Below are 18,074 nucleotides of genomic sequence, written 5' to 3' on the forward strand. Positions count from 1 at the left end.
TGCTTCAGCTTTTTGGCTAATAATAATTTCTGCCCAAAAGCTCGATTCGGCATCTGCTTGTTAATTAATTTTTATGCATTTCTACAAATGTTCAATCCGAAAAAGTTTTTCGCGTGCAGCGAAGCGGACCCAATCAATGGCCGGCAGCAAAAACTTTCGTTTCAAGTAAATTTCACTCTTGGCCCAAAGGCAGCAGCAGCAGCAGCAAAAGCAGCACAGGCAGCGGTGGCAGCAGCAGCAGAGGCAGCATCAGGCCATCACCAACTTGGGTTGACATTAATTGGAGCCATTAAACTGTGTTCGCTAATAAGTTGGCGGCGTGCAGCATTCCACCAAGTTTCGAAGGGAATCCCCCCCAGCTCCTGTTTCGCTTGTTCTCGACTTTGTCCTTTCCTTTCCCTGAGTTGCTGGCTGACATCTGGGTGGAATCAAAACGATTAACACTTGCGATTGTTTGCGGGGTGATATGTGGCCTTAACGACATCACAATCTGTATCCCCAGGTCCCCACCACCAACAAGAGGGAAGTTACTCTGCAAAACATTGGGATACCTTTTAGCTAGAACAAAGGGGATACTGAAAAGTATTAGATTTATATACTTAAGAACTGATTCTTTAATTCTTTAAGCAGCAGAGCTGCTTATAATTGCTAATATAATTCAATTAGTGCTCCTATCCGAATGATCCAGGGATATAAATTTAATGTTTGATTTTAATAAATAAATTTTGTGCTCAAAGGCAGTTCCGCAGGAAATCATTCACAATACGTTTAGAGAACTCCCTAAATAATGTATATTTTATGATATTTGCTATAGTATTTTATACGTTTTCTTAGCCCATAGTAAATATTTCCAAACTTCTCCGAACTAGCGGAACTCACGGAAAATCACCCGCAACCATCTGTTACCAATCTGATGCGATCACCAATGGAGCCCAAGCCAATTGTCGCAGTCACAACCTTTCCCAAAGTCAGACCAAACGCGGCCTAAAGGTCGCCAACGAGCACAGGGCCAGCGGCGGCAACTAATTTAGGGCTTAACTCTAATCAAAGTTGAACAGAGACTGAAACCAGAACCCTCACAGATTCGTGTGTGTGTGCGCCTCAATTGAATTGTTGGAGGCAAGTGGAATGGGGCATTGGTTTTGGGACTGTGGGACTGGGTATGGGTCTGGGCTGCAGCATCATTAAACCATCGAGTGGCATGGAGTGGAGGAGGGTGTGGTCGGTCGGTCAGTGCTAATCCACTGTGGAGTAGAGCAGAACCACAATAGGGACACACTCTGTGGCCTATGTGTGTGCGCCACCAGTCAATTTGCATGTTGCAAGAGCTGCCAAAAAAGGGGGCCGGCGGAAGGGGTAAGCCTGCCACAGTTCCTGCAACTGCAACTACTGTTGCATAATTAAAATTTCAAAATTAATTTCATAATTTTTGTGTGCCCCAGCATTTTATTATTAACAGTTTTTGAGAGAGAGAAAGAAGATGTCGTCGTCTGAAATGAAACAAAAGCTCTTTATGTTTTTGGCCAACATTTTCCGTTTTTCCTCAGTTTTCTCAGTTCTGCATTTTCCCATTCCCTCACACCCCTTTCTCTTCGTTCTCTCCCATCTCGATTCGCTTTTGTTTCTCTCTGTGTGTGTGTGTGTCCGGGGTTCCTGTTCCATTTATTATTTATGTGCATTTTGATGTGGAAAACATTTTCATGTTTTTCTTTATTTTCCTTTCCCTTTTTTTTCATTTGTTTTGTTATATATATTTTTTCCTCTTTTTTGTGGCATGTTGCATGTAGTTTTGCTAGTTGAAAATTTGTCTCTTTTTATAATCCTGGTACTCAGGGGTGAAGGGGCATATTAGCCAGAAGTAAGCGATTCCATGCAAAATTCTATGGCATACAGAAAATAGCTAAATAGCTAATAGCTAAAATAGCGGGGCAAAGAAAAGTTTCATGTAAAAACTGGGCAGCATTTTGCGTATGTATTGTCATTTTGGATGGCATTGTAATGCAGCTGCAACGAAAAGTTGTTCTTTTTTTTGTGCTGGAACTAGAGAGCTGCAAAACAGAGTTTCCACTTCACACCATTTTCCATGTGGGTTAATTAGCAGCAGTTTTTCCAACCACGTCCACTTGTCCCTCTCTCTCTCTCTCTTTTTAGACTGTGCCTTGGGAGCTGCTTTCCATCAAATAAAGGGAAATAACTTGCGTACTTGCAGATACTCAGTTGGATCTACAGCATACGCATATAATGTACATATATGGAGATACGTGTGTAACAGCATTTGAATTTCCGCACTGCCTTGGAAAATACAGTTCCGATTTAACCTGCCTTAATGAGGCCGACACAGCAGACGTTGCAGTGGCAGGGGGCTGGGGGGCATAGACATAGCCAGACTCTTGGCCAAATGCTGATGTAATGCCACGCACTGGGCCTCGAGGCATTGCCCTCCCCCCATACACACATATATAGGCCCCCTTCCTAACGGCCCATTGTGTGTAAATTTGTTACCATTTTTTTTCTGTTTTTGTTTTTCTGTTTTTTTTTTGTTATTTTGTATTGCACATAAAAGTAATTTCTAATTTGCTGGTGTTTTATTGTTTTTTTTAGTTTTTATGGCACCGGCGGACTTATGTAACATCTGAGTGCGGACAGCCAGCGGCGCATGCGTACACTGTACAGTGAGCCCTGGCAGATGGCCCGGCCCCTCGCATCGCATCGAATCGTAAAAGCATAACGGCGTTCATTAATCATGCAGGTAAGGCCATGAGACGGACCGGAGAACACGCGGGTAAACTGAAGCAGAAAACTGCAGAATACGAGAAATACATACATCTACCGGGAGGGATAAGAGGCCGAGTGGCAAAAAGAACCATCGACAACTGTTGCCAATTAGCAGGCAACATGCAAAGCGCATTTGCATCTGCATCTGCAGCATTGCCCCTTGCCGTTTGACAGCGGAAGAGAAGCAGCGCTGGAAAATTGAAAATTTAATCAGTTCAAGTCGCGGTGGGAGATTAACTACAGGTAGACAAACGACGACCCACCAGCTAATTGAGCTCTTGTGTTACTTTCACTGAACCTCCTTCAGATTCCCTCAATAAATTCGTTAACGGAGAAGCTCTACCTGTGGATGTGTGGCATGTGTTTGTGTGTGTGTGCCTTTGTGTGTGGATCAATCTACCTGCCACCTTCCTCTGCCTCTTGCCTTAAAAGTCCCCTGCACACGCACTGATTGCATCATTTGGCCTCTGACAAGAGACGGAAGACGAGAGAGCATTAGAACAGCGTTTCGATTTGCATAGCAACGAGCAACCAGCATACCAGCAATCCAATCCCACGGACCGAACAATGTCAGACAATACCAGAAGCACCATTCCAACTGCCAACCCACGAGAGAAGACCGTGAGCTATGCCCTGTACTTGCACCGACAGGAACTGGGACGCCCGAAGCGCCGTCTGATGCGCATTGCCGGCACCAAGCTGCATCTGACAAACGAGCTCATCCTCCTGCAACAGCGGCGTCAGTGGGAGGCCGATAGTCCCGCGGAGCTCGTCTACCAGCAGAGGAGTGCTCTGAATCGCGAGAGCATATACCGCGACAGGCTCTGGCGCAACATGAAGCGGCAGCTCGAGAAGCGGCAGCATCGCCAGCGGGTGAATCTCCAGCAAATGGGAAAGCTATAGAATATACATATAGGGTATATATCTGCCAGATATGTACATAGGTGTAAGGCTAGTCCAAGGGACTTTAAGGCAGTTTAAGTGATAAGCAATAAAGCGGCATAAATCATCAAAAGAACTCGTGTCGGGAAGCAAACGGAAAAAGGAAAAAAAGGCAAGGCTAAAGTGTTTGACTTTTGACACTCTCACCCGAGGGGGAAACGGTAGAGAGGCATTTGCAACTGTCAGGAAGGAAAAATATAGTGGCTATTTCGACTATAGAATACCCTGGGATAAAAAGAATCTAATTGGAAATACTATTCAAATTAAAGGCCTGACTCCAGCACCGCGGAAAATCCAGTCAGGAGCCTGTGCTGGAGACAGGCCTTAAAGGAATAAAATCCCGGATCTTTGAAAACCTTTCTACCCAATAACTACAGGGTAATCGAAAAACGCCAAGAACAAGCAAAGGGAAGTGCAACAGAAGCAGCAGCCCAAAGGTAAGCGCGCGGCAAGTTTTTTTTTTCAATTTCCTGCTGCCATTACGCGTAGCTTCACAGCTGTTTCCCCCCCTCTCTTCCACTACCAACTCTTTCACTGGGCCATTGACGTTTTTCGCGCACTGTTCTAGCACCAGGGAACAGGGGGAGGCGAAGTAGGAGGAAGCCGGGAGGGAGGTTGCTGTGTGTCTTCGCTCTCGCTTCTCGCTTGATTTGTCACACAGTCCCAACGGGAAAATAAACCTGTCCCCCCTCTGGGCCATTGAAAACCGGTATCTCTCGGTGTACGCTTTCTTTTTGTGTCCACTGTAGGCTGAGCGAGGGGGAGGGAAAGAGAGAGGGAGAGATGATACAGCCGCATTGCATCTCTTCTTAGAACAGAGAGAAGCGCGCTCTCGTATTTAGTTGCAATTCCTTTACACACACGCAGGTATTCCTCTCCTTCTCACTCATAGACTGGATCCCACACGCTGTTACACAGCATCTAACACACTCCACGCAGTTGTTCGTCTCCCCCACACTCACACACACTGGTTATCCCTCTCCACAAACATTTAGGCTTCCCTCTCGCTCTCTCACACTCCTTTGCTGTTTTTCTTCTTTACTATTCTAAGTGCAGTATCTTGCCGCGTTTCACTTAGTTTTTTTTTTTTTTTCGTTTTTGCTGTGGCATGTCGGTTATTTATGCGCCTTGTTGTCCCAATTCTTGAAAAATGTTACAACAAGCCTCGTCTCGTGTGTCTCTCTCTCTCTCGCTCTGCACTGCCAGCCTGTGTGTATGGGTGTGTGAGTGTCCATGCGGTTTAGTTTCTGCGCTTTAAGCGCGCTTTCCAGCTATTTTTAATAAGCACAGCTAACAAAAACCAGCCTAGCTCTTGATTTTGGTTGCACTTACCTTACTCTGTCCATCAGCCACAAAACGCTCCACTGCAAGAGACACGAGAAAAAAAATGATTTTTTTATTATTTGTAAGCAAAATCAATATGGAGCCTCCACTCCACCGTTCACTGCGGGGGAGAACTGACATCAATTTTATACCTTTTCAAATTGTTTTTCATAACCCATTTTCCTTTAAATGTTGCCGCACTCTGTTGGGCACACAGTTTGTTTACTTTTCTTTACTTTCCACTAGTTTTTTTTTTGTACTATTTTTTGCTAGTAATTGCTAGCAGCGCGCCAAATAAAAATAGTATGAAAATGAAAACTGTTCTTCTTTTCACTCTTTGCTGCTCTCACAGAAAACAAAGACGGCTGGCAAAACAATCAGAAGTTTTCAGGGCTGCGCAATTAAAGTTTTGAAGATTGTTAAACTTGTGAAGTGATTGACAATGACAACTAGTACTAGTTCTAGTAATAGTAATAGTTCTAGTTAATCTAGCAGGATATGTTGGGTCAGTAGCAGAGATCATGCTGTCATACTTCCTTACCCTTCCACACCTTGCCAAATGTCATCTCACCCATCATCCATGGCCTGCTGCTCTCTGGCAGCCACGCTCACATTTTTCGATGCTCCTCCACCCACATTCACTCAAAGGATCCCGCTACTTGCGTTAACCTGCGGTTTTCTCTTTGCACTCATGCAGTTGCCTCTCATTTACTTGCGCTCTCTTACTCTTCCGCTTGCATTCAGTCATGCAGGACAAGGGCAAACTTTGCCTCTCTCTCTCTCACTATGATTTTAGCTAGAGCTGCTGCTGCTGTATTTGCTTTTGTTTTGCACTTGGATAACCGTTACTTTTTTGCTCTTGCTGCTGTTTTGTTTGTTGCATTGAATTCTGCGTGTCAGCAGCTATGTAAGACGGGAAGGTGGGAAAGGGGGAAAACAGCAGCTGTGTTGGCCACTAAACAAAAACAACTGTAATAATAGCAACAATAATAGCAAACAAAACACACAAACAGAGAGAGAAACAAACAACATTGTACAAATAACAACACTACACTTTTTATTGCTGCCAATGGGCAGATGAAGTGGGCAGAGCCAAGGAATAGGAAATACCAGGTGGGGCAGAACGACTCTACACTTTAGATATTTAATTTATTTACATCTCTCACGCATGCCTATGCACCTTGATCCTACAGCGAACCTATGCACCGCTAGTGAGTAATTATATGTTATAGTCCATACCTTATATAGCATATACTTTGGGCACAGTGTATAGGAAGTGGAATTGTCTAGGAATAGGAGGAGCTGGCAGAGCAGTTAACACAAATAAACAATTGGAATTGTGTGCGTTTGTGTGTGTGTGTGTGTACGATGGCTGCTGTACCCGTAATACTCTGAGCTGCTAAATCGTCTGTAAATACTTTTGTACAAGTTAACAGTTATAAATGGGTTTTTTATGAGTTGTGTTTCTATCAAACTGTGTGTGGGGGTGTGTGTGTGTGTGATAATATTTGTGAGAGCACTACACAACACTGGACATGGTCATGGTCGTCGAAGGGGAAGATGGAGTGCGAAGTGTGGAGGGAGGGCAGACCCCCTATCAAATAAATGGGGATTTGATGCCATTGCTGCTGATAGTGGAATCGATCGAGCTGGTGCTGCTGGTGCTTGTGTTACTGCCACTGCCACTGCATCACTGCTTGAGCTCCACATTTTTCATGTTGCCAGCGTTCAGACAACGCTTAGAAAGTCACTTGAGGGATATGGACAACAGCTACAAAACCAACACAAACACTTTGCTTATGTCTCTCTGTCTGTCTGTCTGTTCCGTCTCTGCGTCAGTCAAGTGAAATCGTATGCCGTATGCTGTATGCCGCCTTCTGCTACTAGCCCCAGTCCCAGTCCCAGCTCCAACTTGAATCCCAATACCAAACTCCAGCAACAACTCCCGATGTCTGCTCGTTGTCTGGCCAAGTGGCAAGTAGTTATTGTTACGATTTATGGCATACGCACAACAGATGAACAAACCCGACCAGCCCCAACCCCAGCCTCAGAGTTGGAAATGGAGATGGAGGTAGAGATCCCATGCACAGTACTACTACACCATTCCACAGATAACAACACCACAAATACAGTGAAGCTGCGCTAAACTGAAAACAGAGAATGTTACCAGATAGAAAATAGAGAAAGATTAGGATTAGGATACGGATGAAACGCAGAGATGTGAGGCCACTCAAAAACCAGTAAAAGGTCTATCATAAAATCGATATGGGATACTTATAGAGGGGCTGAAGAAACTCCATCGAGAGTTTTCCTTAGGAAAGTATTACTGCCCATCGTTTCCATCCGTTTTCAGTTTGTGCATTGGGGATTTTCTATTGATTTTCTTGCTGCTGTTGCTGCTGTGGCTGGTGGTGTTTTCTATTTGCTTGTTGTTGATTTGCCACACGTCCATAATAATGCTAAGAAATGGAAATCATAAAAGTCAACAATCATCCACGTTGGCCATGACCAGATTACAGCCAACCGTTGTGGGTGGGGGGGTTGGTTGTTGGTTGTTGGTGAGGCGCTGGCCAGAGCACACTGAACAGTTAGTTGCAGCTTGAATTTGCACCGGCATCATTAGGAAAATTTTTGCGCTTTCGTCAAAAGAAATCAACCCGCAACGTGGAGCAACAACAACAACAGCAAACACCATAATGACGTTGATGCTGCATTTTGTGGCAGCTCGCTATCGTTAGGCAGGTGAATGATGTGCCAGGAGTTGCCGTTGCCCCTTGGAGACGGACCATGCCGCCAACGACAGTGTGACACTCGGCAAATGCTCGACATTAATCACAGTTGGGGGTCGATTATTGCCACACTCTTCTCCCTCCTCGTACCAGCCCACATTTGTTGCACTTTGGTGAACAATTTTCGTTTCGTTTTTTTGTGTTTTTTTTTTTGGTGTGCTGCATTCGACAGTGAAAGTAAAAACTGCAAACACAAAACTCTATGCATGCATAAACATGTTCAGACATGACGACAGCCACGCCACGCCACGCCCTTAGCCCATTTGCATGACAGAAATCAAAGCTGAAACAAAAGTAATGCAAGATTAAATGCAGAAAACAATCAACAGAAAGAGACACACAGAGAGAGAGAGAGAGAGAGAGAGGGAAAGAGACAGCGGCAGAGAGAGAGACTGATCAAAAACCAACAACTGCAGCAGCAACTGCAGCACTACAAAAACAAAAGTCAAAACCAATATTTATTATTACACAGCAATGCGAATTTCCTTTTTGTGTTAATATTCTGTTATATCGTATGTGCATCCAATACCCTTACACAACTTACACAACAGCTATAAGCCGATACACAGATGAGCTTTGTGCTTAAGTCATAAAAATACAGACCAGGGGAACGCGGGTATTACCGCTCTATTAACCCATAAATTTTGATAATGAGAACACATAAATGGGTGGGGGGGGGGGGAGATCGAGGCCATTGAAAACATTCTCAAAGATCATCATCTAAACATGTTTTTTTGGGAACATAAGTGGTAAGAGATACATATTTGGGAATTGGGTTTTTATTGTGTTAAAGTAGTAATTAGGAGGAAACTTGAGAATTGGGAGCTGGCTGTTGTGTGTTGAAGGCCATAATTAGTGTTTATCGTTGGGTTTGTTATAGTTCAATTAAAAGTATGCGCTAATTAGGTTTTTAATCTTGGAGTATTATTTTTAAACACAAAGAATGGTATAATCAGATTTAAAGAATAGTTCTAATATGTATTAGGGGATTATACAAAAAAAAAACAGTCAAAAATAATTAAATTAAAAACTCTGCATTCCTGTTTCCACTTTTAAAGCTTCACCCAACAATATAGCAAACAATTTCTAACGGTGTTCTCCATATATCGATAGAGCATCAAATGCAATGCTGTGCTCCAAATACCGTTTTGTGCCAGCGAATTGTTGGCTTTTCAATTTGTTTTAAAATACAATAAAAGTGCATTTTGCATTTTGTCTGCCATGCATTGATTGAATGCATTGCATGGTGTCGATTTTTGTTATGTTTTTTTTTGTTTGTTACACTCCACAGTCCCCAGTTCTGTGCTCTACTCTGATCCCGTTTTTGCGTATTGACACGAACAATTTTTAATTATATTTTACGTCAATTGTACAATACATGCTCCCATGCAACGGGACAACGGGACAGGACAGAGCAACGAAACAGGAACGGCGGACAGTTGAAACAAGGAAAATATTTTTGGTTTAATTAATTGAAAAATGTGTGGGTGTGTGGGTGTGGGTGTAGTCTGGAAATTGGTATGGAAATGGAAAATGACTGTGGAAACGACTCTGCCACATAGTGAAAGAGCATGATTTTGTGCATCGTTAAATGCTAAATCGAATGTGAAAGGGATAATGATCGAGAGGTGGGGTGGGGGCAACAAACAAAGGCAATTGCCGGGTTTCCCTTTCGTATTTTCAACTGTTTGTTTGCTTGTGTTTTCTGTTTTGTTTTGTTTTTGTTTTGCGAAAAAGGTTCATTAAGCCCATTTGCGGTAGTCACATTAATTGTTTCGTGGGCCTTTCAACATTTGGTGGTGCCTGCCGACGCCCACTTTTCTTGATAGCCAGAGAGGGGCGTCGTGCGACGACTTTGCCCCGAGAGTCATTTGGCGCGGGGATTTCGCAAAGATTGCTGCGATGCAAATGAGCGTGAGGCAACAGCCACCCGATTGTCTACTACCATTGTTGCAGCGAACAATTTATTGAACTTACATCATAACCGGCGGCACTAGGGAATGCTCCTACAATGCTCCTACTACCCAGCAAGCACTGACACTTTGGCCACTCTTCCATGACATTCTTGAGTGCATCTTTAGACGAATTGGAGAAGAGGGAAAGGAACGGCATGGAACGGAACAAGCGTTACAAGTTAATAAAAGAAGCTTGGACATGGCCCTACTCTGGTCAAAGGGGGGAAGATCGAGGGGAGGGGCCATGAAGGGGGCTCGAAGTGGTCGTTAGCTTTGGAGTCTTCATAAATTTGTACTTGAGCGGCCAAGTGTGACGAACGAGATTACAGAAATCTTCTGGAGCAGATCCATTTTTCATAGCCGACAACTTTGCGAGAGACAGAGAGAGAGAGAGAGAAAGAGAGGCAGGGCGAGCGCATTGAGTTGTCTCACATAGATACAATTCTATCTGCTGGATATAGTATCTGTGTTTGTCAGTGTGTGTGTGTGTGTCTGTCTGTCTGTCTGAGTGAGTGCAACAAATTGCTTTTGCTATAGCTACTCGCTGTCATAATAGTGGTTGCTGCTGCTGCCTTTGTACCTTTTTCTATTGTTGCTGTGCTCTAGTTATGGCTGCTGCTGCTGCTGCTTGCTGCCCGGTAATCGGACATCAAAATGCGAAAATGATATGCCCCCTCCCCGGGGGGGAGCACGGGCACTCATTGTTGACCAATAATGAACAGTAGAATCTATTGTATTATGATACCTCCGGTGCTTGTGGGGTGCAGGGATATTTATATTGTATTCGTGTGGATGTGTATTACAAATGGAAGGATGCACTTTACGATAACGTTAGGTATAGAAAAGTTTCTCTCCTCGTTTCTGCATACATTCCGACAACTGTTTTGTACTGTATTAGTAGTTTGTATAACCTTTGTATAACCACTATCTAACTACCCAAGACATGGGAAAATAGTCGTTATTAATGCAGGCAGAAATTTCAATGTCAGAGTCTTGTAGAGGGTATTCTTGTATTCTTCAGTCAGAACGAAGGCTACAACATTCCGTTTTCCAACAGCCAGCGAGGGCAGACCCAAAACTATTTAATAAACTAATTTGTATTGCAAACTCAACTTAAGAAGCAACTTTCGCTGAGAGAATTAATTAATTAACTCTGTAGCGATAACTTGAAAGGCTTCCCTGATAACGTAAGAGTGCGAGAGGAAGAGAGCGCTAGCTCGCACGCTCGTGACGGTGCCATCGAAAGTCTGCACAATTCTTGCACAATCGAAGAAACATAAATTATCAGGCTACAAAAAAATTATAACAAAACCAGGCGAGAAAAAAAAAAAACAAATAAATATTTATGCCAAAAAACGAACGAACTGTGAAACAAAGAGCAATTGTCGCATGAAACAAAGTCTCACGTAACTGCCATAAATATGGCAGCCAGAGAAAGAGAGAGACAGAGAGAGAGAGAGAGGGCGTTAGAGAGACAGAGACAAAGCAAAGAGCGAGGTGAACATTGCGTATGAGTTATATTTTGTGCTCCCCTCACTCCGCTCCACACAATCGAACTGTTTATCATTTGAGGGCGAAACAATGCAAATGCATGAGCAGGGAAAGAGCGAGAGGTTAAGACTCCTGCTCACACATCACACCCCACTCCACCACTCCACCACTCCACGCCTCTCTCTGCATTCGTTGTTTGTGTTGTAATGCAATGCGCGCGAATAACACGAAGCGAAGCAACATAAAGAGCGGCAGCAGCAGCAGCAAACAACCGCAACAATAAATAAACTGTAACATATGCAAATGATGATGAGAAGCATTTCGATATAGTAGTCGCTGGCTGTTTCTCTCTGCCGGTGCTTCTGCTTAAGCTCTTTAGCTCTGCCCGCTGCTGCTGCTGCTGCTGCATTTGTTCTGCTGTGCGTCTGCCATTGCTGTTCGCTGCTGCTGCTGCTGCTTCTCCTCTGCTGTTGCTCTGCATTTGCTGCTGCTGCTTTACCACTGCTGCTGTTGCTGCTACTGCTGCTGCTCTGCCCTACCTGTGCTGTGGCTTCTGCTTCTGCTGATGACTGCTGTCCTTGGGCGTCGAATGAATATGCAAAAGCGAACATATGCATGGAGAAAGGTGAAGTGGGGAGGAGCTTACAAAGAATTGGTAACAATCCTGGACGATGGCTGATGCCGACAGCAGATAACCCACAAAAGCCGCCACAACAACAGAAAAAGCAACAGCATTGGAAGAGTGCAAGGAGCAACCAAAGTGCATAAATGTACATACATATGTAGAGTGGCACCTGGCTAAAAGAAACTTTCTGTAATTCGAACAAATGTAAAACACTAAAATTTAGATTTCCGAACTCGAATTTATGTACTCTCAGTCCTAAGTGGATCGAACCCTCTATTGATGGTTCCTCTTGCACAAATACCACTGTACACGTAACTATAACAATTTCAATCTCGTTGGGTTTATCGTTACTCCCCCCGCACCCAACACAATGCAAAACTTCATTGAACTTCTCTTTCTCTCTGACACATGAGCACACACACAAACACAGCCGCAGCAGCCATAAAACAAAAAGTGTAAGGGAATGAGAAAGAGAGGGAAGAGGCAGTGGAAGTGGGAGTGGGAGTACATGCAACGACAAACAGCAGCTACAAGCACGTCAACAACATGCGGCGACAACAGCGGCGGCAACAGCTTCAACTGCAGCAAACGAACGGCAGAGGCAGCAGGCGGCAATGGCAGCAGAAACTTGCGCCTGATGTCAATTGTACAATTCCCAGGCAGCACACAGAGAGAGAGAGAGAGAGAGAGAGAGAAAGAGACGAAAAGACACATGGAGAGCAACAAAAAAAAAAGTTTTTTTTTAATAAAATTAAATTTAATGCTGGCAAATGCTCAACGCCCGACTCTCGGCATTCGTTCGGTTTCATTTTTGCAGCAAATTGCATTACAGACATCCACCCACCCGACCGACACAAGGATCGGCGACCCACCCAGCGGCGGCAGAGGCAGTGGCAAAGGCAGCAGCACCAACAAAAACCACAAATGCAAATGAGCCACAAATGCAATGCACATGCATAAAAAATAAAAACGGTTAAATTGCTCCCAGCAATGCACCGAAACAGAGTCAAGCAGAGGAAAAGAAAGAGCAGAGGGCAAAGATGGGAAGAAAGAGTGGCAGACAGAGGCCAAGAAGAGAGGGTATTATGATCGAAGAGAAGACAGGATTTTTTAGTCTATAGCATATGCATATATATTCTATTCCCCATGGAAAATATCTTTAATTCAGGCTGCTATGGAAGTCAAGGGTAAGACAACAGTATCAAAGGCTTCGGCTAGGCCTTCATTTGTTTCTTATTGTTGCGGGGTGCACGGGCAACCCAAAAGTATCCATAAGTTACGCTCCGAACGACATTTCTCGTTGTTTTGCAGTCGGTCCTCACGAAATATGATTAAATATTGTAAATGCCAAAAGTTATAAAAGGCGGTGCGCTGGGGCCGTAGCCCCCCCACCAGAAACATGCAGACAATTCCAATTCCAGTTTCAGTTGCAGTCCAGGCCACGTCAACGGCAAGAGCTTACGCCCACAGCACAGCACAGCAGAGCACAGAAAAGTGCAATGGCCACACCTTGCCACAGCCACAATAGGAGTCACAGGGGCATCAGGTTGCAGCAGTACAGAGTTCGAGAAGAAACACCAACCAGAGAAGGACAATTTCAACAGGCTCTCGATGACATGCAAACACATATTTAGTTCTTTAGTTTTGTTGGAATGTCATACAAAATCAATAGATATTTTTTCACTTAGAAAATAATACATATGTACATATATGATATAACCGCAGCCCCTTCCAGGTATTCAATTAGTTGTTTTTTTTTGGAGAGAATATAACACGATTCCTGTGCATTTTAGACTTCTGAAATAAGTTACAACTCCCACAACTTGGATACAAAATCATGATTTACTTTCTAAAAAGTAGCCTTAGTTTCAGTTCGACATCCAATTACCGATACTGTCACCTGTTTTCCCGATTAAAAACTTTTTTGTCACCATTTAAATGCCTGCAAAAAACACCTTGAAAATAAAAGTTAGGGCAGGGGCTAAGAAGTGTGTGTGCATATTTTAATTATAACAAGTTTCGCGCTATGGAAATTCACAGGGGGGAGAAGGAGACACACTCGCACATATAGTAGATGCAAAGCTATGAACGAGTCATACCAAATATAAGCAACGAAAGACGGCTAAAAAAAAAAAAAGTAATTGTGGCTAAATGTCAAAAGCGACAATTGTTGCTATAGTTGTGGTCGTGTTATAGCCGGGTAAAGTGAACGGTACACGCTGAACACGCCGAACGAAAAGCACAGCACGAACAGCCCGTAAGATCGAGGAGGAACGAAGGAGGCTGCCGCGGCGTCTTGGTGGGTTGGGTTGGTCAATTGGTTTGTGGTGCGGGGTAATAGAGTGCCACACTAAATGGCGGCACAACCACGGAATGACCACGAGATGGTGTGTCACTTGGAGGCAGGCGCTGTGGCTAGGGGTATGGGTATTGGTTAGAGGGTAGGGTATCCAATCTCCGAGCAGGTCTAAGCATGCTAATTATGCGTTAATAAGCACTCGTACTTGTATCTAACGGGGCGTATTCCGTGGGGGAATTGACTGTAGTAGTTCTAGTGCTGTATGAGAGTATTTCTCGGTTACATTTTGCCCCATTCTTTGTCGTCGTTTTCTCGTGTCACCTCGAGACTGGCGACGCCAAGAATTATTGCGAAATGTTTTTGTCGTCATTCGGTGGGCCTCGGGGTCTATTTTTTGGCTTTAATTATGAACAATCAGACAATGTTCTTTGAACTTTTTGTTGCTCCTTTTTGTGCATGTCAATCAAAAGAGCTCAAAGTCGTGATTTGATGATTTTCGTATGCGCCACATTTGTGGCTGTTGTAGTCGCGCGGTTGTTTTTGCCTGTTGTTTGTTGTGTTGTTGTTTCTGCTGTGGGTCAGGCCACACACAAAAACCATTTGTCAAGTAGAACAGTAACCTCTAGTCCGTCTGTCGGTCTGTCTGTCTGTCTGCTGTCTACGGCTCTAAGCCTGCCTGTCCTTCAAATAATCGTAGCCAAAAGCATGGCAAAGCGGCAAAAACAACGAATTATTGAAGTCAACAGATTGAGATTCAGAAAGAGCAAGAAAAATCCAATCAAAACATAAAGAGAGGGAGAGGGAGGCTTCTCCCGGGGTTATACAAGTTTAAGTGGAATTGAGCTGCGGTTGGTATTTTTTTTTACGGATTTATTAAATATTTAAAATATTTTTTTTTCTGGATCTCTGGATATGCGGCAGGTGTTCAAACGGCCAAACGACAAGTGCTTGGTGCATTCTGACTAAAATAAATTTCCGATTGGAAAACCAGGTTTTCAATTCTAGTAGATTTGATCCTTCTTTATTCCTGTGCATTGAAAGTTTTCTGGTAGCTTCCAAATTATGGATATTAGGGGGTGGAAGGTGTGGCACCACAAAAACTCTCTCATAAAACAAATCAACTTTCAAATTAAAAACAGAAACAGGAAAATAATATTCCCAACCATCAACCATCACATCCATTGGGAAATATCTTTATGGCTACCATAATTCCTGTTGAAAACTTTTCAAAAAGCATCAAAAATTAACCAAAAATGATTATAAATAATAAAAACTCGCATTAAATTGAACAAACGAAAAAACAACGAGAACAGATTCATATCAACGTTTAAGCCAATGCATCTTTATTTCCTTTTTTCATAATTTACATGATATATGGAAGTAAAACGGAAACATGAATGATCGTCCCGCAATTATTTCGACAGCTGGCGCCAAACGACATCTGGTAGCGATCTAAAGAGTCTGCCACATATATTCTCTACATGGGTTGTAGGGGGAGGGTTGTGTTTTATTACAACCTTCTTGGAGTCACATAAATCGAACGGTGACACGAAATAAATTTCAGACACAGAGCCAGTTGTCGGGTGGAAACAAAGGCAAAAGGCCCCCAAACGGTTTTCAAGCTGTTAACTGTTGGCTGATTTTTATTTATTTCGTTTGAGTTTTTAGCTAAAGTTGCTAACTTTTTGTTCTTGTTTTTGTTCTCCCCCGCACTAACCCACACACCTCTCCTGCCCTCCTCCTCCTTCTTTGTCTGCTCTACTCAGTAGAGCTGCTGGATCTCCTCCTCCCCCAACTGGTCTTTGGTTTCTTGGCTATTTGACTGGCTTGGCTTTTTGGCTAATTTATGCAGCGAACCAGTTTCGTTCGGCTCTCAGTGTCAGAGGGAAGCAGCAGCAGAAACAGCAACAGCAACAATATGTATACAACAAATTAAATTTTTATTAAAACATTGGCATTTTGAGCAGCGTTTTGTATTTTTTGTTGCGGTTTGTTAATTGCATTTGCAATTTCTAATTAATTTTAGTGGCCAAAAACAAAACAAAGCCAAAGCCAAACACAAGATCATAAAAATTTCCAACTGGTTAACGTCCCTCCTGTCCGGGTAGGTTCGGTTCAGAGGTCTCTACCTCTCTGTCCATGGAGTGGTGTGTGCCGTTAGCCAATGCAAACGACAAGCTTTGGTCTGAATCAGCTACCAGTTTTTTTTTTGTTTGTCAGTGAAGTGAACAAGTTTCCAAGGCAATTTCAATGCAAAAAAAAATAATAGCAACAAAAACTTATCAAACATATCTTTATTTACAGAGGAGGGAGCTATACTATATATACAATAAATCAATCGATTGGATGGCTTCTATTTCTACTGCTGCAACTCAGACTGTTGCTGCTGTCTCTGCCGCTTGGCCTCTTTGTTCAGTTTGGAGACATTGTGCCGCAGTTTCCGCTTGAACAGCAGCTCTCGATTGACCGCCTTCAGGTCATCCATGCTGCAGGTCTTCAGATTGCGCACTGTCTTTGAGATCAGCTCGTCCGTGATCTCGATCTTTGTGCGGGAAAGCCTCAGTTGGCGGGCATTGCGACGTGCCAGCTCCGCACGATACAGGAACAGATGATAGGTGACAGTGGGCTTGTAAAATCTGTCGTGGTCCATTGCGTTCTGGCAGAGATGGAGTGGATGTTTGTTCACAGTGAAAGTGGAGTAACCGCTCGCCTGAGCTGCACTAGGCCAACTGATGACTCTGTGGCAGGGGACACATGCTTATATCTGGGCAGGGACAGAGGCAGGGGTTACCTGTAAACAAGGTACCTGTGGCACGGGCACTGGGCAGGTCAGGAAACCCTCCCACTGCTGACTCTCTCTCTGTCAATATTTGTGCAAAAATATTTCATACCTTAATCCCGGCCTAATCCCCCCCATTTTGGATGTTGAAAGGCTTAACCTTTGGTTTACCACCGCATTATTATACATTAGTTTCGGGCACCTAAAGTTTTGCATTTGAGGCAAGAACGTGCATGTCTGTGTCATAGAGAGAGAGATCTAGGCAAAGGCAGGTGACAGATCTTCTATGAATCAAGAGCTGAGAGAAAGTTCTGGAACAGCGTTCATGGCCTGAACTGAATTTAGTTCGATTAATCTTAAGAATACGAAGAATGGCAGATATTTTTAATGAACTTATTTACTGAAACTAAATGACGAAAATATTAAATATATTACGGAAATAAAAGACACTGAATATTCCAGAGAGTACACACATAAAGTAAATAAATCCCAAGCAATCATACGACTAGTAAAGTTAGAAAACCTACAGAAACTCACATTTGCATCCCACATAAAAAAAAAGCAGAAAACCTTTCCCTAACAACCGTGTGACTATTCCATAGAATTCTCTTCTGTTCTAGTGGGTTCTCAAAGATGAATTCCACGCACACAATTCCCAGTAACCGACTCATCTCCTCATCCAGCAGCAGCAGCAGCACCTGAGTGACATCTACATCCACGTAAAGTACGTCAATTTACACACATGTGTGTGCTGCTGCTGCTGCTGCATTTGCATGGGAACCGAAAGAGAAGAGATATATAAAATATGTATGTATATGACAGATCTTCCCTGGTAGCTGCATCATTAGCATAACTGCAGCAGCGTGCAGAGGGGAAAACTGTAGAGCCACTTCCAGGTAATTCATTAAAAATATGTGTCATAATGAAATATATGTGCGAGTATGCAAGGTGCCGGGAAGAAGAGACTCTCTTCTCTGGGTATGCGTGCGCTGGTCCCTTTGGTCAGGTCACAAAATTTCGCATAATCCTTTTATAATTGCACTTAGTAGCTGCAAATGTAGCGAAAACAAAAGGATTTTCAAAACCGGATTAAGAA

The 18,074-nt window shown here is 43.4% G+C and overlaps 2 protein-coding genes across 2 annotated transcripts; one reads left to right on the plus strand and one right to left on the minus strand.

The window, feature by feature from the left end:
* The first annotated feature begins 2,660 nt into the window (after positions 1-2,660).
* Positions 2,661-3,779, plus strand: LOC111080633. Its single transcript, XM_041594105.1, has 2 exons — positions 2,661-3,018; positions 3,083-3,779. Exon 2 carries the CDS (start codon positions 3,343-3,345, stop codon positions 3,676-3,678), a length of 336 nt encoding a protein of 111 aa, XP_041450039.1. The 5' UTR covers positions 2,661-3,018; positions 3,083-3,342; the 3' UTR covers positions 3,679-3,779.
* Positions 3,780-16,234: 12,455 nt separating this feature from the next.
* LOC111081146 lies at positions 16,235-17,701 on the minus strand. Its single transcript, XM_022377104.2, has one exon. It carries the CDS (start codon positions 16,847-16,849, stop codon positions 16,559-16,561), a length of 291 nt encoding a protein of 96 aa, XP_022232796.1. The 5' UTR covers positions 16,850-17,701; the 3' UTR covers positions 16,235-16,558.
* Between the last annotated feature and the right edge of the window lie 373 nt (positions 17,702-18,074).

Source organism: Drosophila obscura, unplaced genomic scaffold (genome assembly GCF_018151105.1).
Source record: "Drosophila obscura isolate BZ-5 IFL unplaced genomic scaffold, ASM1815110v1 contig_208, whole genome shotgun sequence".
Taxonomy (NCBI): Eukaryota; Metazoa; Arthropoda; class Insecta; order Diptera; family Drosophilidae; genus Drosophila; species Drosophila obscura.